The 24,727-nt window shown below is 31.2% G+C and overlaps 2 protein-coding genes across 15 annotated transcripts in view; one reads left to right on the top strand and one right to left on the bottom strand.

Moving 5' to 3' along the window:
- The window catches only part of LOC129948589 (coiled-coil domain-containing protein CG32809), a 413,266-nt gene that overhangs the window by 32,199 nt on the left and 356,340 nt on the right, over window positions 1-24,727 (bottom strand). For all 14 annotated transcript variants that reach the window (XM_056059705.1, XM_056059709.1, XM_056059713.1 and 11 more), the window contains 4 exons: window positions 21,738-21,822; window positions 9,674-9,788; window positions 9,443-9,541; window positions 3,047-3,207 (listed from right to left, as the gene is read on the bottom strand). In XM_056059705.1, coding sequence (XP_055915680.1) covers window positions 3,047-3,207; window positions 9,443-9,541; window positions 9,674-9,788; window positions 21,738-21,822 — 460 coding nt within the window. The remainder of the gene's footprint in view (window positions 1-3,046; window positions 3,208-9,442; window positions 9,542-9,673; window positions 9,789-21,737; window positions 21,823-24,727) is intronic.
- On the top strand, window positions 6,925-7,882 carry LOC129948594 (uncharacterized). Its single transcript, XM_056059728.1, has 3 exons — window positions 6,925-7,244; window positions 7,312-7,445; window positions 7,549-7,882. The coding sequence occupies exons 1-3, from the start codon at window positions 6,976-6,978 to the stop codon at window positions 7,797-7,799; spliced, it is 654 nt and encodes a 217-aa protein (XP_055915703.1). The 5' UTR covers window positions 6,925-6,975; the 3' UTR covers window positions 7,800-7,882.

The following is a 24,727-nucleotide window of genomic DNA, read 5'->3' as shown; positions in this document are numbered from 1 at the left end:
ATTTTGAAAGAAAAAAAAACACTTAAAAATAAGAAGGATTTGAAGACGACCTTCAGGAATTTAAATTAAACTCTGTACAAAATTGGCGATTTTTTCTTCTTAAGTATACCTAAATATTTGCTCTTTCTCTCAAAATAGATCTTATTAAAATAGCTTGAAGTATTAGTTTTTCAAAATTCTAAATTGTTTTGACAGCAAACCAATTTTTGATGAATATCTTTAAAATACTAACAAATTCTTAGATGAAATCTTTACTTTTGTATAAGCTTTATAACTCATATGACCCCCCTGGATTGTTAATTTGTAAAAAGTTGACGAATTTGGAATACCGATTCATATTATGTTCTTGGTCCAGCTCTCAGTTAAAATTAAAACACAATAAACTCTCGGGAGAATATTGATTTCAAATTTTTTTATCTCTCACAAAGTTTTGTTAGTAATATTTTGTAGGATTTTCAGATATATCAAAAGATTGTCACCAATATGAAGTTATCAGAGTGGGTCAAAATTTGTTTGTATTTTTTTTGTTAACACTAAGCCCAGAAACAGTTTAAACAAAAACATCACGGAAAAATTATTCTTAATATTCAAATTCTCGTTGAAAACTTTACTGGACAAATTTTTCGAAATAAGCTAACTTTCAATAAATAAGGCTTGATTTCTCCTTAAACATTCTCAATTATCAAAACTCTAATTATTTCCTTTCTGCATTTTGTTGCTTTATTTGTGTTCTGTGACTTTTTGTTTTGTTATAAAATAATGCGAAATAAAATGAATATGCATAAAATATTTAAGTAATAATCGTATTTAAAAGTAGTTATATACTAAATAAATTAATTATCTAAAACTTTTTAAATTTCCTCGTACTTGTACATATTTTGTGTGTATGTTTAAATAACTCATTTATTTATAAATTATCACACACAAAATTAACTTGAATTTCAAAGATTTATAATGGCAATACGTATTCATTTGGTCAAATTCCTTCGGTTTCCTTGAAGAGAGAGTGTAAGGAGTCAAATTTTCCCCTTATTTATTTAACAATAAAGACATAAATAAAAACGTTGGCTCTCAAGAGTCGGCATATCAATAAGTTTATGTGTGTGTTGATAAGTCGATAAGGAAGATCGAAGGTAGCAAATCTCAGGAACGTCTTTGGCGCCAGTTTAAGCCTGAATTTATGGCAGCCATAATAAGGGTATTCAAATGTTATAAATTTAAGGACTAGAAAATCATTTTGATTCCCTCTTAATAGAACCAATTGGCTTTATAAACTATGTTGCAAGACTAAAATGACAAACCAAGAATAGGCATATAGTTTACACGAGATAATGATTCTTCTTTTATAAAGAAATAATAGAACTGAATTACGGAAACCTTTGTAGTAAAGCTCATAGTCTTACATTTACCACCTTTCTGACTATTCCATTTTTTTCTAAGGCTGAAAGCCAATACAAAAAATCTAGATCATATTTCAATTCTTTACAGCTTTGAGTATTTAAAATAGTTCTTTAGACTGTAACATTCGAAAGCATTTAGAGTGCTTGAATACAGACGGTTAATCCTTTATAAATTAACCAAAAAGAAGAGGACCTAAATTACTACTTTGTGGGTTCCCAGAACTAACTTAAGACAGATTTGATCACAATTATTGAAAGGTAAAAATATTTTTATGATTTATATAATAAACAAGTAACCTTGGAATAAAAATTTAAATCTCATCTTAATAATCTTAATAAAAAAGTAAAATTCGATGTGAGTTTGTCAAACGAACCACTAAAGTCCGTAAAAGTCCAACTCAGTTGTTTATTGAAATTAAATGATTCGATAAAGTTTTCTAGTTCTTTAAAAAATGGGTTTTATTTTTGAGATATTTTTTATCCAGTAAGCTGTTGTGGTAACACTCCTTCTATGTTCAATTCTATGCTATAACAAATCCTCAAAGGTATGACCGTGAATACATGTGCACGTATTAAGACAGGATATTGATTGAAAAAAAAAACAGAAGAGACATTTCAAAAGGAAAAACTCATTAAAGTTTGAATTCATAAAAAGAATGATAAATATTGAATTTGTTGTATTGGATCATGGTGCTTTGGTCTTGGTCTATAAAGGTTAAATGCTATTTTAAAGTTTAAATATTTATTTTAAAACAACCAAAGCGAATACTACCGACCACTCACAGATTTCAATAGTTAAAGCCTATGTGGTCGTGGAAAGCTACAATGAGCATACTGCAAGCAAAAGAATTTATAAATATCAAATTTAATTTTTGAACTGAAAATCAATTGTTAAGTTAATAACTTATTCTCGGTGTTCATGCAGAATGTAAGCAATTTTGAATTTTAATACCAAATCAATAAACTGAATAGCTTTTGACCTATTTGTACTGCCTTATCAAATATCTAAGCACCTTCTAGAAAGTATACGTACACTTCAGTATATTGTTTATAGTGTACTCATGTACAATGTACAATGTACATGTACATAATCTAATTTCGATATCAATCTTCTATTCAATCATCATCATTGAATAGAAGGCAATTATTGTCCATAATTATGCAGGTACCTAAAACTATTACATTATTTAAGCTAATTAGAGTGTTTTTATTTTATCATAATAGGAACAAACTTTGATTTCTACGGTAGGTAAGGAGGTAGGTATGCTATATGCAAAAGTCGAAATACTTATTTCGATAACAATCACATTAGGGTTTAGTTTTTATTTCTTTTTGCTTAAAGTGAGAGTGTTCAAGTGTACATAATAATTATTATATGATTGTGAATGAGGTAAGCTTTTCGAAAAAAATATAAAAATTAAAAAAAAAAAACAAAAACATCGTGTAGGTAAGTGAGTTGAGTTTGTTATAATGACAGTGAAAGACATGAATGAAAGTGAATGTTAGTACAATTTAGTTTACAAAAAGTATTAACTGGAACAAATCAAAGCAATCAAATCATACCCAGTGAAACAAAAATGAAATAATGATAATTTCATTCGATGGAAACAAAAAAAAACGAAAACGTAACTTTTTGACACACTTACCTCGACATTGATTGGGCACACCCAAATAGTTTGGATTCATCCCAACGACTGCTGGAGCTATTTGAGGATTTTGATTAACTAGGGCCTTCTGAACCAAGCCGGTTAGGTTGGCTAGCTGTCGTTCCATGTGTTCCACACGAATGCGATGCAAGTCTTCAGGTCTAAAAAATAAATAGATTAGCTAAAGTTGCCTATAACATGTTTATAACAATTTAATCACAAAATGATCTTAGCTTGCAAATTCTATTGCAATAAAAACACTACATCAAATTTACAAAAAAAAAATACTATAACTTTCCATTCTTAGAGAAAAAAAATATAAAGTTGTTAAACTTAAACAAAAGAAATAAAATGCACGACTGGACCGCATGAACTTGCTCCTTTATTCAAAGAGTCTGTTTAAAAATATTTACAAATATACCTGTAAAATTAGTTTGTCTTCAAAGATAAAGAAATTTCTTAAGAATAGTTTTGTTATGCAGTTGTTTAGTGATTGAATAGAAATTTAGTCTGGACAAATCATCATCATACGAGTATATATTATTTCGTAAGCTTGTCTCCCTTTTTTGCCTCTCATACGGAACTAATTTTAACAAATAAGGTGTGAATTTTCCGTAGATTATGCGAAATGCATTTTATTAAATATTAACTTATAATTTGTTTAAGAAACTTAACTTTTTATTTTAATAAAAATAGGAAATACTCGGAAAATATTATGTTAAGGGAAATGGTTTGTGTATTTGAATGAACTTATCGAATAAACACCATTTTTTGTCGGTAAGCTAGATTCATCCCAAGACACAACTTATCCTGGGACAACTCATCCTGGAAATGAAAAATACTTGCTAGCAAACTTAACGAAAACAATTGTTTGTGTATTCAACTAGTTTGTGCACAGTTTTTTTCCTTTGGATAGTTTTATTTTAATTTCATATTAAAAGAACCAGGATGGAACATAAATTATCTGAAGATAAGAAAGAGGCAGAACATGTATGTTTAAAATGTTAAAGCGATCGCCTATTAGTTGTTTAGGTAGGTAGGTGTCTAAAACAAATAAATTGGCGTGCTCAGTTTTATGCAGATAGATAGATAAAGACAAATTTTCAGCGCAAACACGGAGTTATTACGTTCAGTTTATTTTTTTCACTAAAGTGTTAAAAAACAAGGGCACGAACAGGCACCAGAAATTGCTATTTATGTGTTGTTTACAGTCAGGCTCTTGTGCGTTTTCGATTATAGGTATAATGTGTAAACGTTGAAAAAGTGATTCTTACAGAAAATACATATACTCTTTCTTGCCCGTCTCTTTAACTTGTACTTAGTATTTAATCTTTTATTTAGGCAAAGGCTAGTAAAATATGCGTGAAACAACCTTTTTCTTAAAGAATAATATTTTAAATCATGTATAAAAAAGTACGAAGTCAATACTTTTTCATAGACACTTTAAAATAGATTGTTGATTAAATATATCATACTACATAATATGCACTAATTGCCTTAATTTGGATAAAAGATAGGAATGTGTTTTAAGTTTTGTCAAGATATTGCGCTCTTTCGGGGTTATGCGCAAGATTTGATTTATTTAAATAGCAGAATCGCATATTTTAATATAGAATTAAATACCTCTAAAAATGCCTTGGAAAGTGTGGAATACCACCAATTTGTTTTATTTTTAACTTAAGGATGTCCTTGTATTCGGTCCCCAGACATATTCTATTATTCAAAATAAAATAATTTGAATGGGCTTTCTTAAACTTTTATGAGTGCTTCGATTCATTATCCTGCGTGAATCTTCATTAATTGGCATGTCTTCTTCGGAAAAGGCACGATTCGATGTTCAAAGTCGTATGTGAAATTATGCAAACATTTTTATGAAAAGTTAAGTTTGACCATCAACTTCAGTATAATCTGATCAATTGGATCACCCTTGGGTACGAACAAAAATGATCTTGTTCTATTATAACCTTACTTAAGGTGGCTCAACAGTCATATGTGAACTAGGGCCTCGCAAAATTAACTTCTTCATCTACCTCGATCCCTAGCTAGACGTGTCACTAGCTGGGCACTCCTAGTTGGGTGAGGTCACTTTCCATTTGTGCTCGCCACCTAATTTGGGGTCTTCCTTCTACTACGCTGTCCTGGGGAAGACTTTTTGGGCCAAAGCATTGGTTTCCATGCGCTCTACGTGACCCATATTAGTCGTTGGACTAATTCTTCTGGCGAACTTAAGTCGCCGTTTGATCCTCTCCTCCATTCCCCTTCAATGAATACGAAACCGTAGATCACACGAAAAACTTTTCTCTCGAAACTACCCAAGGTGCTTTCATCCGTTTTTGTCATATGCCATGCTTCTGCACCATATAGCAAGACGGGGATGATGAAGGTCTTGTATACCGACACTTTGGTCGCTCAAGAGAGGGTTTTACTACTCATTTACTTTCTTAGCCCAAACGAACAGCGATTAGCAAGAGTAATACATTGTTTGATCTTAGCGTTGGTGTTTTTTTCTGTTTTCATAACGGAGCCTAGGTAGACAAGGTCCTAACTACCTCAAAGTCACGTCTGTCGATGGTGATATTTTGACCAAAGCGTTTTTGTTGTAGGCCCTCAATATCATCAGCATATGCCAGTATTTGGACAGACTTTTGAAAGATAGTGCCTATAGTATTGCCGTGGGAGTTTTGCACTGTTCTTTCAAGGACGATGTTGGACGTTGATATGATGTTCTTGTTTTTTTTCAGGATCTTCCGTAATGTGAATATTTAATCGACTGCAGAATTTCCTGATAAGGACCTAATAGGTTGTTGATGATGACGATGAGCTTAAGACGATCACATATTACCACTGAGAAGATTGTGTAAGTAATGTTAAGTAGACTGATTCCTCTATTGTTTGCGAAGTTAAGAGAGTCTCCTATTTTCAGTATCGGTCAATTCACCGGTCATGCTTTCTTCCGACCATATCTTACAGATAAGTTGGTGCATGATTCTTACTAAATTGTCTGCAGCTGATTTGTAGAGCTCGGCATTCAAGCCATTTGCTCGGGCGGCTTTGGTGGATTTGTTAGACTTCAAGTTCTATTATAAAGTTTACTTTTTTATTTAAAAAAATAATAAATCGGGTGGCGCAACAGTCCGTTTGAGAACTAGAGCCTAGTGAATGACTACCCTCAATCATTCCTGTGTGCGATTACTGTTGTCAGGGATTTATTTAGACCGGTCTATTTACAGTGGTTTTTAAGTATAATACCTCATAAATCACAGATAATTGGACGTCAATTAATTGAAGTAAATTTAACGAAGCCTTAACTCATACACTACCTGAAATCCCTTAATACTACAAAAGCATCTGGTATTTTTTAGTTGGCTGTGACAAACGCAAATTTCATTAATCGTTAATTTATATAAATTGGTTTTACCCTAGATCATTACTTCCTTCTGGTCTGTCACTCATACCAACATTTCGATTAAATAATTTTATTTTCTTAAATTGGCACTTATTAGAAAAGTCGCCTTAAAATCCCAAAACATTGAATAGAGCTCTTAGAAATTATGGTTACTATCATCAATCCCCAAAATACTATACAAACGGTTTTAATATATTTAAAACCCAACATATAAAAATTAAAAATATTATACAAACTCTTCATTCGCTTCTCCTTAGAAAAAGGCTTTTATAATCAATAAGAATTAATGAAAGTGCAATAAATAATGTTTCGCAAATTAAAAAAAAAAGTTTAAGAAGAAAAGAGTAGGTACAGTAGAACTTAAGGTATATTGTTCGTGTGTGCGTTCTAGTCTAATAAAGATTCTTAATCAAATTTCACGCTTAATAACTACAAAATTATCGTCAACTGCAATAAATTTTGCACTACATGTTAGTTAAATTATTTTTAGTCGTAGCTCAACAGTTAAATCGCAAAGAACGCAATGCATCTTACCACTGCCTATTTACTTCAATTCATTTTCATAATAAAGGAATCTCAAACAGTTCAAGAATTGAACTGTTTAAATAGTTTTAAAATATCAGAGCTACTTCGCTTCAAACACTCTGTTGATCTTTTGTCCTGCTCGCGTGATCAGACGCCTCCATCATTACCAGCCCCTCTACAGGAAACAATTAACAACACAATTTCAACTAATAATAGAAGCCTCATCAATGAAGACAATCCATCAGCACTACCACTAACTATTGCCAGGTAAAAATATCTATCTTTATATAAAATCAACTAAAGTACATTCCCTCGATCTCGATTTTCAATACAGATCCTATCCCGAGCCATGGCAAGAGAAGCCAAGCAAGCTTCAAACACTTTTCCAAGTCAGCGTGACGGGTTTGGCTTTCCTTTCCTTTGGTGGATATCTATTGTGTCTGATCGTTCAAGCCATCAAAAGCAAAGGTGAGCAATTCAATATACTTTACTAAGCTAATCGATTTGTAGATACTTTTCTTGTATTTATTATGAAAATCTATCTAAAAGTGTGTTTCATGATTGTTTAAAGGCACAACTTACTTTCATCCTGTTGCAACGGCCACAACCACCACAACCAACGGCCAACTCAAGAAAATAAAAATCTTCAGACGCAGTCGTAGGATGGCTAACCGAACAACGGAGGAAGTGAATAGCAGAAGTGGTTTGGATGATGATGATAATTTGACTTTGGGTGGGCCGAATCCGGAAGATTTATACAAGATTTTGTTGAATTTTGCTGAAGGCTATGCTGGAACTTTAAGTGTCAACCGATTTAAGTGATCAAGTTTCAACTGAGTAAAGTAATTTCAAAAATAAAGAAAAGAATATTGTTGTGTCTGTGAAATAAAATAAGTTAAACAATATCGTTTTTGGTTTGAAAATATGGAATAAAATCAACCGAGTTATTAGTGTTATTATAGAGTTACTCTGTTAAAATCAACAGTTTTTTTTTTGTCGTTTGTTTTTAACTTTTGAAATTGATACAATTTGTCTGAGTTGCTGAGTCAATAACAACCAAGCGATTTTTTGAAGAGTTCAACAGATCATGAACTCAATTGCATTTCCATGGCTTTGATTATATTTCCATGAATTATGATATTTGAAATTACTCTGGTAAATGAAATCCTAACTGATCTGGGTGTGGAGGGTTTCAGAGTGATTGCCTATGCGGATGGAGTTGCTAAAAGCATGAAAGCACTTTAACACCCTTAAAGATCATTTACAAAATACCTTAGCCAAGCTAGTAATTTGGACTGATCGGTGTGGGCTGGGTGTCCTATTTTCGAAGAAATACAAAATTCCAAAGGTTAACCGTCCCTATATTAAAGGAATCCAATGAAAATTTTCAGACGAGGATAAGTATCTCGGTTTTATATACATACAAGAAATAATCACAAAGATACTGTAGATCTCTTTTTTTGCAAAAAATCTGTTGGTAACGAATGTGGATGACAACTATGAGCTGCACAGTGGTTATGCACATCGGTAATTAGACCGATTTTAATGTACGGTGTGGCAGCATGGTGAATTGCTTTCGAAAAGTTGTAAACCGCGACAAACTAAATAAAGTCCAACGTCACACGACCCCATCTGCGGCACTGTATACCCTACTATACCTATACTTAGGAAAGAAATAGCTGGAAGCTTTGATATTCGCCTCAAAGCTATTTTCCTAAGTGTTCAGGATAAATTGCAAAGCACACAGACTACACAATCCCCCAACTGCAATGCGACAGAAACTTCCACATTTAAATACCTGATCAATCCATGTGATGCAAGCACCTAGAACTGAAAGTTGTTCAGACACCTCACTGCAAGTAACACCTACTGATAGTTGCATTGGGCGAGGGTTTCGAAGCAATAAATTCTACACTGTTTTTGAGCCGAAGGTAGTCCACATCTTAAGAACAATGATGAAAATGTAAAAACGAATATGAAAAGCTGAGGGTACTGTCATCAACGAAACAATTTAGTGGATTAGAAGTTTCAGACAAAAGATCATTTATAGAAATGAATTGAACCCAACAAAGAAGAAATCCATCAATAACAAAAGCACGCATTTGCGATAAGAGAGCTATCAAACGTCTTTGAAATATCAAATCCTGCTTTCTCCAAAACGATGTTAAGATTTGTTCCACTGTTAGGTGAGATAAATAAAGTACAAATTAAAATTCAATGTTTCAAGGAAGTCCTGCATTTAGATATGTATAACGAAACTGCCGTTTCAGTTCTGTATAAACACTTGACATTTATGAGCTAATAAAAAGAGATACTATAAAACCAAAATGATACACCCAACAAAAATGCCACTCATGAAAATGAAATTCACCATCATTCAGAAAAATTATTATTATTGTTTTTCAATATGTACACAAATATATTATATAAAAGGTATGTAGGGAGATACTTTAATGTTCACTCACCGAGTTGGATCATAAGCTTGATTAGCACTTCTTGGTATTCTCCCAGAACCAATCTTCATACCATATAACGCATATTGCTCTTCGCTTAACGCTACTTCACTGAAATACGGTTGAAGAAAACGAACTCAAATAAATATCTATACATTATATTTTATGTATGTATTTATAAATGACAAATGTCTTTGAGAAATTATTATTTGGCATTTTTATTTTTAGTAAAGAGCCACTTACCCGTGTTCTTCATCTATAATAGGTGCTACAGCCGCACCTCTTGTCCCGTACTGGCTGTAATATGGCTCCTCATAACTACCTCTAGTTCCTCTTTCCGGTGAACTGGTATATCCATCTAAAGGCGAAATTAAAATAAACAAAAAAAAAGTTTAGTCTAAAACTTTATTGTTAAATTAAATAAAAGTTTTGTATTCAATTATTAACGTACCTACATATACATAGAGGTGTACTCAATAAAATTAAAACAATATTTATTAATATTTTTGGCTAAAAATAAAAATCCAATAAAAGGGGGAAACAAATCAATAAACTCTCAATTATACAAATTTTGAAAAATATTTAAAAACAACATTATTAACGACAAAAACGGGCCAATAATTTTAGCAAACATTAAACACAACTAAGTTTTGAATTTAAAATAATTTGAAACTACAGATTTTCAACTAATATTACACTCGTCTACAAGGTTTTGATGGCCTCAATCCAAATCTGACTTCAAAACTATGTATCACTTCATGTTTTTGAGGAATAACTTTTTGAGGCTAAGTTAATTTATAAAGTAACTTTTTTTAAAAGAATCCGTAATGGTTTTCCAAATCTATAATTCATTTCTTCAATACTCAGTTGAAATATTATGTTAGATTTTATCTGTCTTACAAAGATCTGAAAGAATCGCTAAGTCAATCAAGCTAAAACCTTTTCCAACAGAAAAAGGCAAAACGTTTTGAGAGTAAATTTAGTTCTTGTATTGAAACTATTGTCCAAACACTTCTATTTTATCAAGTTTTTGATAATGTTCAAAACGATTATTTTTAAAACTTGAGCAAATAGTGAAAATTAAAGTTTGGTTTGAAATTGGATCTAAAATTTAACTTCAGAACGTATTTTGCATAAGTATGAAAGTAGGGTGGCATGATGGTAAGGGCGACTGTCATCCCGAAGGTCTTGAGTTAAAACCCAAACTCTGTCATCTAAATTTTATTTCACGGGTACTGCCTCTTGCAAGGAATTGACAAATCGTTCAAGAGTGATTCCTGTCATGTAAAGTGCTTTCCAAAATAAACCGTTTTGATTTGTTTTTTTTTTTCTTTTAACCCCGACGTAGTTAAAAAATTTAAAAATTAAGTCTTTAAAAAAATTTTGTTTTGTTTGTGCAACAGAAAAAAAACTTATTTTTTCGACCAGTGTTATTTGTAAATAGTTTATGCAGCTGATAGTCCGGTCAAATTAGACTAAAAAATAAGAGTAAAGTTACTTTTATTCCCACCAAGCGGAAAATCGGTAAGATTGTTTGAAATATCATTAAAAACAAAATTTGAAAGTTCCCCATCTTTTAAGGTCAAAGGTTAAAAAAATGATTTTTTTGCGATTTTCAGCAAAACGGTAAGTTTTATCATACAAATATTTCAAACAAAAATTGTAGATCATAAAATTATCTACAAAAAATTACCTAATACTTTACGATTCAAAAAGTTGTAAAAGTTTCGGGATTTTAGTCTGCGAGATTTGCAGAAGCGAGATTTTGTGATTGCGAGATTCTAAAAAACAAGATTTGTGAACAAGATTTTAATCTGCGGTCTTTCGTTGCCAACCACTTAATTAACTGGACTATGATTTATATTTAAATATTTTAACAGTAAATCGTAAAAATATCGAACTCGTGATTTTAATTAGGTATTTTAAAAACATTCCTTCTCAACATTAAAATAGTTGTAGTTGCGGTATCAGCAGAAGTTTTGAAAGTCTAAAAGTTAAACCAAAGTAAGTTAACCAAGTCTAACAAATCAATAGGATAAAACATCGAATTCGTATGTTTAGTTTATCCATCGTTGGTTAACCTGATCTGCGATTAATCACTATCAAAATTGAAAGATGTGAATAAACATATTCATAACTTAAAAAAAGTAAAAGTACGAACATTCGGCACATGCAGAGTCGACATTTTGCCGATCTCATATGAATTGGATTTTTGGATCGAGTTATTCTTTCGGTTGTTTTGAATTTTTCTCCGTAACTTTTTTAAAGTAATCGGAAATTAACTTTTCTGAATTCTTCGAGCAATCCAACAAATATTAATAAAAAGTAAGAAACGAAAAAACAAGCAAAGAAGTTGCAGTAGACCTCCTGTTTAGGTCAGACAGAAGAGAAATCTGACATTGCTCAAAACTGGGTGGTATTTTTGAAATAGTATTCGTTCCGATGACAAATACCTCGAATGCAACTAAAATTTTTGACTAATAATAATTCTTTTCAGGCAATCTTACGGATTCAATATTAACTTTGTTAATTTTCTGATCGGAAATGTATCATGATTTCAAAATTTTCCCATCATATTCGATACTAGATCTTATGGCTTTCCAAAATTGATTTTGTGAAATGGGAAACGGAAATGAAAACATTTAAGAATTAAAATTTGATTTTGAGATAAAAGAAAATTAAGATCCAGAATAAAACACATAAAATACATAATGAATTATTTAATAGGTCATATTTACAAAGTCTCTACTTAATGTTTGCTATAGACCTCTTTTTTGTTTTGTTTTGGTTGTATGAAAATAAAGATGCGTTTCTTGTATACAATGCAAATTAGAGGCATATCCTGCATAACAAAATTAAATTTTTAACAATCCTTATTTGAAATCCATGTGTGATTAGATATTTAACATGGCAGTATTTCTAAAAAAGTGTTTTTGTTTTTTAGTTGGGACTACCGATTTATTAGAATTATACCTGGGATGCTGTAAAGCTGATCCGGGGGATAGGAAAATGGAGGCCCCATACTACCCCTAGAGCCATATGATCTCAATGGTTTTGCTGGAGCTCCTATATTAACAATATATACACACAAACAACATCGAAAATAGTAAAAATAATGATGGATTTTTGTATGAATCATTAAAAAAACCACAAAAGGGAAAACAAAAAAAGAAAATATTTAATTTAAATGATACATAAAGATAAAAATATTAGAAAGTTCTATAAAATGAAAACTATATATTTAAAGTGCAATATTAAGCTAAATGATGATTTTAAAACAGCCATTTACTATCATCACGTTCAAAACTAAAAAAGTACACTCATAAATGTTTTAAATATTTTGTCATATAGCCCTAATCGTCGAATCGAATAAAAGACCAAAATGCTCAAATACTTATTTAACCGAAAAATATTTATTAAAATTCAAAATCCAAAGGCAAATTCCATTTTTATTAAAAAAATACAATTTATTGAAATTCTTAGCGGAAAATATAGCGATTTTTTTGTATTTTCATGTCATTTTCTAAAAGGAGAACACAGAGTTCAATATTATTTGTTGCAAAAAAGAATGAAAGAAGGCTACCAACTGAAAATGATTTCGTATCGTATGTGAAATAGGAGATTTAGAAACATAACGTTTTAACTGTATCTATGATGTACATAGCGCAGGTACAGACAGGGTGATTCCAATTTAAGTCAGATATTTAATTGAGGTAGATTTCGAATTTAATTTAACTTTTTTTTATATTAAACACTTTATTTAAATTTTTTTAAATTGTATTGTTTAAGGAACCAATATTTGTATCCTTCTTTTTACTAAATACAGAATAATAAGTAATACTTGCGCTTCTAGAAATGCCCATCAGTTTACTCTTGAGGCCAAATTCGTTCATACTGTAAGTGTAGATATTCGTACTTAAGCCGTACTTCACGAATCTTTCTGTTTCTTTACAATGTTCAAGAATGAAAAACATATGTATGTACAGCGACATCTTCTCTCCAAAAACTCCCACTTTTCCTAATGCCCATCACACTGCATCTCTAGCATTATAAAGGTATTAAGCCCTTTGAGTTTGTGATAATTATAAAAGAAGAAGAAAGTTTGAAAATAAATTTTTAGAAATCGTTAATTATTTTAGGCTTTAATGCATACAAAATTGTCGAAAACTATTAATACTTAGGATTTGGTATTGCATCGAGAAATTCTTTTGTTTTTGAGAATTAATATCCTCAAATTGTTTTCATATGTTTCTAACAGCAAGTTGACATTTTTGTCTTCATACAAAATTGAATGGAAAAGCTTTATTGTTCGTGAAGTGATTTACGATGTTCGAGTTGCATTTTTAAGATAAAAAATATTGGAAGATACCGGCTAATTTTTAAGATATGGTCAGAAGAGAGCATGCCCGATGAATGGAATCACATGCGGTGATGCGCTGTCAAACGATTTTTTCAACATCGTACTTGAAAGAAAAGTGCAGAGCACCCACGTCAATACTATAGGCACTATCTTTCAAAAGTCTGTCTAATTACTAGCATATGCTGATAACATTGACATAATCGAAAAAACTCAGCGTGAGGCTTTTCTGAATATTGAAGCAAAGGCGGTAAAGATGAATCTAACGGCTTATGAGGGCGAAACAAAGAACATGTTTGGCGTTTTTCTTTTTTAGTTCAGAGCAGAGCTCGAAATGTCAAAAAAATAATTGTGTTTCTTTTTGAGCTCTGATAATTCAGAGCTTCAAATTCGTGTTTCTTTTTTAGGTCTGAACATGTTCTCCGTGCGCTCTGTGAGCTTAGAATAATAAAAACAGAATAAACGGAGGAAAATGCTGAACACAAACAATTTGATATTTGAAACCCGGGAATTTTAAAAAAAAATCATCATCAAAACAATAAAAATGACGGAAAAGGCAGGTTGCTCTAGTGCAGATGGCAAGATAATTTATACAAAAACTAATTGCATATAGAATTTTTATGGATAAAATTTATTTCAGGCGTCAAATGCTTCCCTTAAAATAATTGCTTTTTGTTAAACAATAAACTAGTCTTACTTTTCTTGATTAACAAATATTTACGTTTGACAGTCTGACATTTGACATTTCAAATCATGACAGTTCAGTGTTCAAGTTGTTTCATAATTAAATTAGAGGGATCTGCTCAGAACCCTGCTCTACTCTGTTCGCTCCGATTCATCAGTTCACCAGTACTCATCAAAAAAGGGCATAAAATATATACAAATATCACCAAAGTGTCGCTAAATAAGACCCTCATCAGCCCGTCCGTCCTGCTATACGGTACAGGAGCATGACCTTTGGCAAAAACGGATGAAAGCACCTTCAGTCGTTTGGGGAGATTAGTTTTGCGCGTGGGCTACGGTTTCATTTGCATATAGGGCGAGTGAGGGAGAAGATGGCACGACGAGCTGTACACGCTGAACAGCGACCTTAAGGTAGGCAGAAGGATAAAAGTACAACGACTGAGATGGCTGCATCACGTAGAGCGCATGGAAACCAACGCTAATGCGATAATGGAATTCCTGGTACTTCAATGTCTGCAAGGAAATACTCAAGATATTCAATGGAACTAGCTCAAAAGCCGTTAAGAGTATTGTCAAAGGTAAGGAGTACTCGTGGAATGATGGTTAGAGCGTAAAACTGTAATACGAGAGGTCTTGGGTTTAATCCCTGCATGTGCCACCTACAGTTTTATTCACGGGTATTGCCTCTTGCGAGGAATTGATAAATTCTCCAAGAGTAATTCTTGTCCTGGAAAAGTGCTTTTCAAATTAGCCATTCGGATTCGGCATATAAACTGTAGGTCCCCTCCATCACTGAAATTACTCGCACACAGGCAAGGTTGAGAGGTGTAAGTCAATAGGCCCTGGTTCTCTACGGATTGTTGCGCCACCTAGTTTACTTATTTAAGGAGATAACCATTGCTTTATGAAATTCTGCCCGAAACATGGCGCTGTATAAGAAACATCCATCAAAAGAAATTTGTGCTCTATTTACTTCCAAACAAATGGTCGACTGCTTCTTTACATTAACCGGGCTTGTTGCTATCGTAATAATTCAGAAATTTGAATTGATTGTTGGAAAATTTGATAGAATGGAGAAAAAGAAATAAAGAACGAATCATTCGTTAACATTAAAATTCAAAACTTTTAAAATAACCGAATTTTTGAATATCACAGTCTTGATTTAATATTTTAAGACATTTTCTTGTTCCCAAGCTCCCCAAATAAATTTTGTAGTAACCGATTTTCTACTCTATAACAAACTAAAATCATTTTTTAGTGATTCTCAAACTTACATTATTAGGTCTTTTATTCCCTAAAATAATTTTTCTGTTGAATTGGAACCACCCAGTGTAGTCTGTAGACATACATTCACATCAATCGATACGAAAAAAAACTACAAATTTTGTCATCATCATCCTTTGTGAAAAGTTATTATCCTTCCTCTTCGTCATGAGAGAAGAAAATATTGTTTCCATATACTTTTTTTGGTATCAGAGTCAGATAAAATAATAACCAACAAAAATGAACGAACTTTCATAATCAATATGAAATTTCAAAAGTTTAAAGAAGGATCTACCTTTGTCTACTCACATCAAAAGTTATTACTTATTAGCTATTATAGCCTTGCCACACACAATACAAATATCATTACCAGATATTTTTCTGGAGGTTTTTGGGGAAAATATTTGTTTTGCGTATAAATTATCTCACATTTTTGTATACAAGGTCATCAAAAATTTTGATCTGCAATGTTTACCTTTGGTTAAAATTTACATGACAATTTAAATTTATGAATATTACGATGAACAAAAAACATATTTATGAATAATGTACTAAACCATTCACACGTATTTATTTGTTTATTAAAATAGCTTTTCTCACCCTTATGTCACTAGACATCATTTACTTATCGGGTTTTAAGCTATTTTGACAGTGCTTTAAAAGTATGATAACTAGGTTATGACTGAGTTACAATGTATAAGAGGAGACATATTTTTTTTAATATTGTTGAACTATTCAGCAAGTTTTTTTTTTTTGATTTTTCAATACCAAAAAGAGCTGCATAAAAGAATAATCTTTTATAATACCCCTTTTGTATACATTTATGAGGAAAGGAACTGCTGCATTGCGCATTATAAAAGACTTATTGGACAGGTTCATTCTCATGGGATTTTAAATTATTCGTATTTCAATATCCATATATTTTCTGTACTCTACGCAAAACGATGCTCGTAAATTGTACTTTAATCTGAGAAACATTTGACTTTTCCAATAATTGATAATATTTTTTGAATTGAGATAAATGTAATAATCCAGTATCTATGTATGTGCATCAGACCATACGTTTTGACTTTTGTTGTGTTCTTATGAATTGAACTTATTTGTAATCTTTGTAAGGTGCTTTCCTTTCACTGTACAATTATATGTGATAATCAGCATGGTTTCGTGGGAAAGAGACACTTACTAATTTATTTAAATTCACGTCCCTTTGTTTCAATGTTTTTGAAAAACGTGGACAGTTCGATTGTGTATTTACTGGTTTTAGTAATGCCTTAGACAAGTTGTATCAAAATACATTCATTTTTAAGCTAAACAATAAACGCTTTAGCAATAACTTCTTAAATGCATCTCTTAGAATATTGGGATCAGTTTGTTGCATATTCTTGCGTCCCTTAAGGCAGTTCCAATTTTATTTATAAAAGATTTGAAAAAAAAATTTAAAACGATATACACCTGAAGAAGAAGAAAAAAGTGATTGAGTAGTATTTATATTTTAATAGAAAAGAAGAGGGATGCGATCCACACTGATAACTTCCCATCCCGTCTGTCGACGTGTGTTGCTTAAAAGTTTGTAGTTTTTCGTGTTGGGTTAAAAAAGTTGTCAGTTGAATTATTCTTAAAAATTTTTAAATTACCAACAATATTGTTCATATAAGGAAATTTTTAAGTTTGAAAATACAGTTTTATTAATTTGTTTTTAGTCGAAAACAAATTGTTACCAATTTTAGTTGTATTTCTTAAATTTTTACAAATCGGATGAATGAAATTAGTTTAAAAGATATTAAGAACCGAACATCAATTTTTATCAAATTTGCGTACTACTTTTTTACAAAAATCCGGACTGTTGGATTTAAAAAAATATCGGAAACAATATTTTTTGTGTAATAAACAAAGTTGAAGACAACGTTTTTAATTTTTGAAAATATATTTGAGTCCTAAGTAAATTTTTACCAAGTTTTAGTATTGCTTTTTTCTTAGGTTTTTACTTTGTGTAAAAAAACTGTCAATTAGATTTTTCTCAAAATTTAACTGAATGTTGACAACAATATTTTTAAAGATAAAAGTAGTTTAGAACCAATATCTCAAAGTTTTGGTAAGATATTTTAGTCGAAAATCAAATTTTACCAACTTTTACTAATTTTTTTGTTTAGGTTTTTATTTTGTGTAAAAAAATTGTCAATTATATTTTTCACAAAATTTTTCTGAATGTTTAACACAATATTTCTTATAAGTGAAAATTAGATGGAAGTCATAATCTCAAATATTTAAAAAGATATTTGAGCCGAAAATCAATTTTTACCAACTTTTGTTAAATTTTCTTTTAAGTTTTTATTTTTTGTGAGAAAACTGTCAATTCGAATTTTCTCAAAATTTTTCCAAATATTGAAAACAATATTTCTTATGAGTTAAAATTAGTTGAAAGCCATAATCTCAAAATTTTCAAAAGATATTTGAGTCGAAATGCAATTTTTAACAAAATTTCGAGTACTGTTTTCTTTTAGGTTTTTATTTTTTATAAAAAAAACTGTTAATTCGATTTTTCTCAAAATTTTACTAGATGTTTAAAACTTAATTTTTCGTTGCAAAAAATTGTTTTGGAAATAAAATCATTTTGCATTGGTAAAATTTTCGATTTGATACATTTTTTTCATTTATAAAAAAACGTTTTTTTTTACACTTCACAATTTCAGAAAGTAGTAAGCTTAAAGCGAGCGTCAAACTACGATCAGAGGCTCATCATAAGTGCATGTGTTAGTTGTTAGTAAAAAATAATACAAATATAGCCTAACACACGCACAAAATACAAAACAAAATTAGCATTTAGCTATTACAGAACAAAAAATAAAATGAGAACGTTTACGATAGTGGAGCACTGGTTCTAAACAATGATTTTAATCCCACCTTATTTAAATTTAAATCTATCGATAAACAGTTTAAGTAATATAAAATGCTCATTCGACTTAAAGCTTCATTCTTGCCATAGTTAGTTCTATGGAAGTCAATATGTATAAAATCAAATGTGCGCAGGTGATGAGTTCCGCCCCAGTAATTCAAATGTACACAAGATAGCAAATAAGGTGCATCAATTTCACCATTTATGAGTTGATGAAAAAATACTAAATCATTATTAACACGCCTTTAATGGAGAGATTGCATTTGAAGAAGTAGAATACGATGTTCATAGGGAGGCAGATCATAGGGATCTTCCCAAGGACGACCTTTTAGGGCAAAGCGAATGAAATTATGTTGAATTGATTCAATACGTTTTCTATGAACTTCGTAATAGGGAGTCCATACCTGCGAAGCATATTCAAGATGAGATATCTTGCTGTGATATACAGTAGTCAAATACGTTACTGATTAGTTTTTTAGTGAAATTTATAGTCTGGCATATTAAAGGGTTCAGTAAAAGACATTTTTTTCCACACCATAATGTGAAACTATCAATGTCGGCTTTTAAAAGAATACGATCATGGTTGGACTTTATTATTTTGAAAATCTTCATATCGTCAGCAAAAATGAGAAGTTCACTTGAGCGTATAGACATGAGATACATCGTTAATAGACAGGATGAACAGAAAAGGGCCAAGATGGCTTCCCAGGGGAACACCAGATTGAGCAACAAAAGGTTCAGAATGACAATTTCTAAAATTTACCTCGTAGGATCAATTATCAAGGTATGACTTAATCCAAGCTAATAAAATTGGTGGAAAACCAAGAGCCTTAAGTTTAAATAAAATAATTCCGTGGCTAAGTTGGTCAAAAGCTTTAGAAAAGTCAGTGTATACACAGTCAACTTCATAACCTTGTTCTAAAGCGTTTGAACATATGTTTGAGAATGTGAGGAGATTAGTAACGGTTGATATTTTTTCACAAAACCATGTTGCTGTTCGCAAATGATATTTTTACTAAAATATGCTACGCTTTCACAAACAACTTGTTCAAATACTTTAGGAATGCAAGAAAGCTTTGCTTTTTTTTCAAAAGTAAACTTGTTTGGTATCACGTTATAATATATTAAATTAAATTTAATTCAAGTCTCTAGCGTTTTTGGTTCGAAAGATATTTAGGGTTTACCAAAATGTTCACCCACGCAATTTTCTTGAGAGCCCTTTCTTCATCTTTCTGCATTTTTATCTGTATAACAAAATTTATTTTAAGTCGATATCTCTTCTGGTTTTTGAGCCATAGACGACGAAAAAACGTCGCACAGGCGTCTTTCTAAAAATATTTTATTTAGACTGCAGGGATCTTGAAACATCGAGAAATGTCAAAATTTTCAATTTCACAAATCGCACCCATTACAATAACTTTCTTTGAGAAGTTAAAAATACATTTTGAAGATGTGTACCAAGAATTTCGACATAAAGTCAACCGAAGTCAATGGGGTACAAATATATTTCTAGATTACGAAATCAATTCACAAAACAAATGATAATTGAAAAAAAAAATGCAAAAAGAAATTGCATTGTGTTTCAACCTTAAGGACTCTATCGAAATACAAAACTATAATTATTGAGAAAACATAAAGGGTGAGCAACGTCGTAAGTTTACTATTTTTTTTTAAAAGATAATGGTACGTAAAAGTTTACATGATCGAAATTAAGCGAATATCTTATTATTTCAGAAGTTACCGAAGGCCGTGCGAATAAGTTTAAACAAAATAAAAACAAACAACATCATACGTAAAACATTTGTTTAGCAAATGGTACCAAAAACAGTTTATAAACGAGCTTTTTCTAAAAATATTGAAAAAATTTGTGTACAAATTTGTTCCCTTAAAACATATCACAACCCACATCAATTAAATAAAAAAATTTAATTATTTTTCCAATGGAAATCATCTTGTTCTGCTTTGTCAGAAATATTTCAAAATGAATGTGTTCATCGATTGCATTTAAAAATCACATAAAGGTGATACAAATTTGTATGAAAACAAGAGAAATGGCAATGCTGTATTAATTGTATCTTGTTTAAATAAACCAGGATATTGAATAAAAACACATTAATCTTAAATATTGCAACTTGTTTTTCTATATCTTCAATAAATCAATTCAAAATGAGGACATAATTTAAATAACTTTCAAAACTAAACTTCCGTTTAACCATAATTTTCGTTTTATTTTTGTTGGTGCCCATTACAAGTATTTAAGAAAAAACTTCCTCTTTTAGCATTTTTGTTTTTTTGGATTAAATGATTTCATTATAAAATTTCATTTCACTTCGATGAATGACCGACCTCCAGATATTTCTTGTTTTAATCAAAGGCATGGGATAAAAGTATGTTGTAGTAATGTGAGGTAGGTATGTGCCTTCTAATAGTTTTTCAATTTCAAATTAAAATGCGTTTCCGATAGTAATTATTATTATTTTCTATGGGAATGACATATGGTGCACGAAAAGGAATTTAAACTAGTTAATTTATGCTGTGGTTATTTCCACACTTGACCGCAATAACGCAAAGAATATAATGATGGAATTATTTCCATCGCCATCTCGCCATTGAAATTGCATGATTGCGTTTTTTATTGCATGAAACCATTGGATCAATATAATTATGTAATATAAAGTTAGAAATTGTATTTATTTATTGTTTAAAGTTTAAAGCAACCAATAACGTATGTATGTTAAGTAATTCTTTTTGAGGTTAAACATTTCCATCGAATTGTTGTTAATTAATAAGATAAATAAGAAATACTTAAATATTTTCAAGAATTAATAAAGAATAATCTACAAAATTTTGAATTTTTGTTTTTTGAATCATAAAAAAGTGTATGCATTAAGAAAAAATATGCAAAAGCTATTTTATTATTTATTTTTTCAAATTAAAATTGTCTACTATTTAATCTGTAGTATTTAATTTTCAAATAAAACTATTAAGCTTATCATAAGAAATATGGAAAAAAACTACTGGAAAACCACTTTTTAAAATAATTACTAGATAAATTCATGACATTGAAAACATGCCTTAGTACAAATAAAGAAGTGTTAAGTTTTACTCACCAACAGCAGCCTTATTTCGATCTGAATACATGCCCCGAGGAAGTGTCTGAGATGCTCCGACATAGTATGGTGCTTGTTTGCCGCCCTGAAATTATAAAAAAAAAACGATTGTTTTATAAACTTTTAACAGAATTTTTAAAAACACAATCATGTATAGATAATAGAAAATATATAAATTAAATGGTCAACTATAGATGTTATTATTTTGTTATTCAAGGTGGTTTTTTTAAGAGATAGTTTTTTTTTTTTGTAGAATATAAACACACAAATAGATCAAACCTTTTAGTTTCAAACACTTTTACACAGATGGATCAGAAATAAATGGTGGAGGTGTGTACTCTGAACGGCTGAAATTAAGTCTCTCATTCCCCTTTTCCAATCATTGTAGCGTGTTCCAGGCTGAACTTTAATGGCTGAAACACAAACACACTTCAGCTTCGGCTTTGTCTGCGTTACGTTGAGCCTGCTTAGAGGTTGTTTTGAATGACATTTCCAATATGACATTTCTAAAATCACACATCTGTCATTAGGAGCTGTTATTTTCTCTCAAAATAAAATAAATATGAATTTATCGCGGAAGTAGCTTACACAGCCTATAAAAGCAAATGTATTTTGTTTGTTGACCTTTTTACAGCTTTTGAGCTGTCAGACAGAGCAAATGTTCAGCAAATTTGAACTAGAGCTTCCGTTTGGATTTGAAGTCACATTACGTAACAATACGTTATTTCCATACGATTGTCAAAACGTAAGGTCGAAGCTTCATTGTGATAGCAGGCATTGGATTCCTATGGCTGAACTCGTAAATGTCAGGCGAAGACGAAGCGTGTTTGTGTTGCAGCTATAAGCGATAAATTAAGTCTTGTCCTGGCTTAAAGAAAACCTGATTTTAACATCGAATATCCGTATTTTTTTTAGTTAGTCAGGCGCTATCAAATATCTGGGGTGGAATCGGCTTAGGTGATAATTCACTGTCATATTTTTGATAGTCAAAGTTGACTATCATTTTCATTCCGTCTGTGTAAAATGATTCAATGCAATTCAATTCGATTGTAATGATTAAATTGGCTGTGTTTTAATAACATTCGCACTTTTCTTGTCTTTTTTTGAATTTCGTAAGCTTTGTCCGTCACAATAATGTGTTTTTGTACCTTAAAAACGTACAAAAATGTCCATTCGTTTTTTTGAAAGCGTCTGGTAGCTCTTTTTAGAAACGATATATTTGTAGGAAAATGACTATCAAATTTTTGTTTTGATAGCTTTTTATGAATCAATTTGACTATCACCTTACATACGTAGATCAAAATCGATTATTTTGAATGTCATTTATCAATAATCACCTTAGCCGATTCCACCAGTGGACTCTGTTTCTACAAGCTCTATAACAGTCGATCATCTATTATGGAGATGTCACAACAGTTTAATATTCATCCTCGATGAGTGCTGGAGACATTCCAGGAAATTATAAGGTAGATGAACTCGCCAGAAATGCTATAGCAGAGCACTTTCTACCACGCTACATGTAAAATCTATTGTCAATGCAAGACGCTATGAAGAAGGCAAACATCAGGTGGAATAACATCACCACGTGTCAGGTCACGAAAAACATTTAGCCTACACTGGATTTAAAGCGCTCAAGCAGATCACATATAAGCTCGATAATCAGTGTCATAACCGGGCCGGGCACTGTCTGATAGGAAAGCACACTACGCGGCAAGTCGTATTCTCAATTGACTTTTGCAGAAGCTGTATGGTTAAGGGAAAGGATGAAAAAGTTCTTAATTATCTCTCTATATGAACTGATCTAACTCAAAAACGCAAGAATTACATAGGCGCATTTTTCTTTAACGTTCTAAACGTTCTCAATCATACATAACCAGTATCACAATGGGCCATTACACTGGGGTAAGTGTGTTCTTCTCCACCACAGACAGCCACTTTAACTATACCTAATCAAAGTGGCACAAGTAATGATAATCGTTCCCTAACAGCATTTTCTGGATTTGCTCAACGGGAATTGTGTAGAGTAAACTATATGGCAATAGAAGACTCAGGGCGCCATCTAGATGCTATTAAATATCTAGAGAACGATACGATTGCGTACTAGATTCATATCATAAATAGAGTTTGTACGGAGTAAAGCATGTCCGACGAGTAGTCTCTTAGCTTCATAAGTCACATGCTCAAAAATACGAACCATTTTTCCATACATGCATGTCAGTAGAACAGTACTTATGCTAAAAATCGCATTAACGATCCTCTTAAACATACGGCGCCTTTCTGAAATACATTAATCGGCAAACACTAGTGAGGCTTTCTGCCGCACAGGCTAAATCCTTACACTTAAATAAATATTGGGTAAGTAAGGAACTTCAACATAATTGTTGGGACTTTAAGGCCGCATTAAGAAATAGCTCTTCTAAACATGTAAAGGGTTTTAGAAGATGACTGGCGTTCTGGAACAGATAGCAATTAGAGCAACGTGCCGTTACGAAAAGGTTTAACCGATTTTAATCTTGTTGTTAATAAGGATAATACCAAATATCTGCTTTAAATAAATAAAAATAGTATATATGCAACGATTTGGCTAAAATTTCAGTTTTAATGATACTCGTAGCAGTAACTAAAAAAATTGTTGAGGAGTTCTCTCCAAACAATCCATTATTGGAGATTCGTCGGGATTTGGCAGCTATACTTATCTTAAAGATTAAATGGCTGAACCAGAGAGAAGGAATGTTGATCGTAGGGGTCATGATCCCTCCCTGTGATATTTTTCTTTCAATGTTAGAGATTCTTAAGCACCGTTTGTTCTACTGCCATTTTTATATCTTAATTTTTTCTATTTATTTATTTATTTATTTAATCCGGTAATTATCTAACGTTAATATAAACTTTTAGCTGTTTACATTATTTTTAATTTAAAATTTTAATTAACATAGAAATAAATAAATACATATTAAAAAAGCTTTCTTTAAATTGTTTACTTTTAACAT

Source organism: Eupeodes corollae, chromosome 2 (genome assembly GCF_945859685.1).
Source record: "Eupeodes corollae chromosome 2, idEupCoro1.1, whole genome shotgun sequence".
NCBI lineage: Eukaryota > Metazoa > Arthropoda > Insecta > Diptera > Syrphidae > Eupeodes > Eupeodes corollae.
Note: the sequence above shows the minus strand (reverse complement) of the source record. Positions and strands in the feature narration are given on the sequence as shown.

Excerpts from the sequence above, each read along its gene's own strand:
- LOC129948594 (XM_056059728.1), top strand. The coding sequence starts at position 6,976 with ATGCATCTTACCACTGCCTATTTACTTCAATTCATTTTCATAATAAAG. Across the intron at positions 7,245-7,311 it reads CTACCACTAACTATTGCCAG|ATCCTATCCCGAGCCATGGC; the intron begins GTAAAAATATCT and ends TTTTCAATACAG. Across the intron at positions 7,446-7,548 it reads TCAAGCCATCAAAAGCAAAG|GCACAACTTACTTTCATCCT; the intron begins GTGAGCAATTCA and ends GATTGTTTAAAG.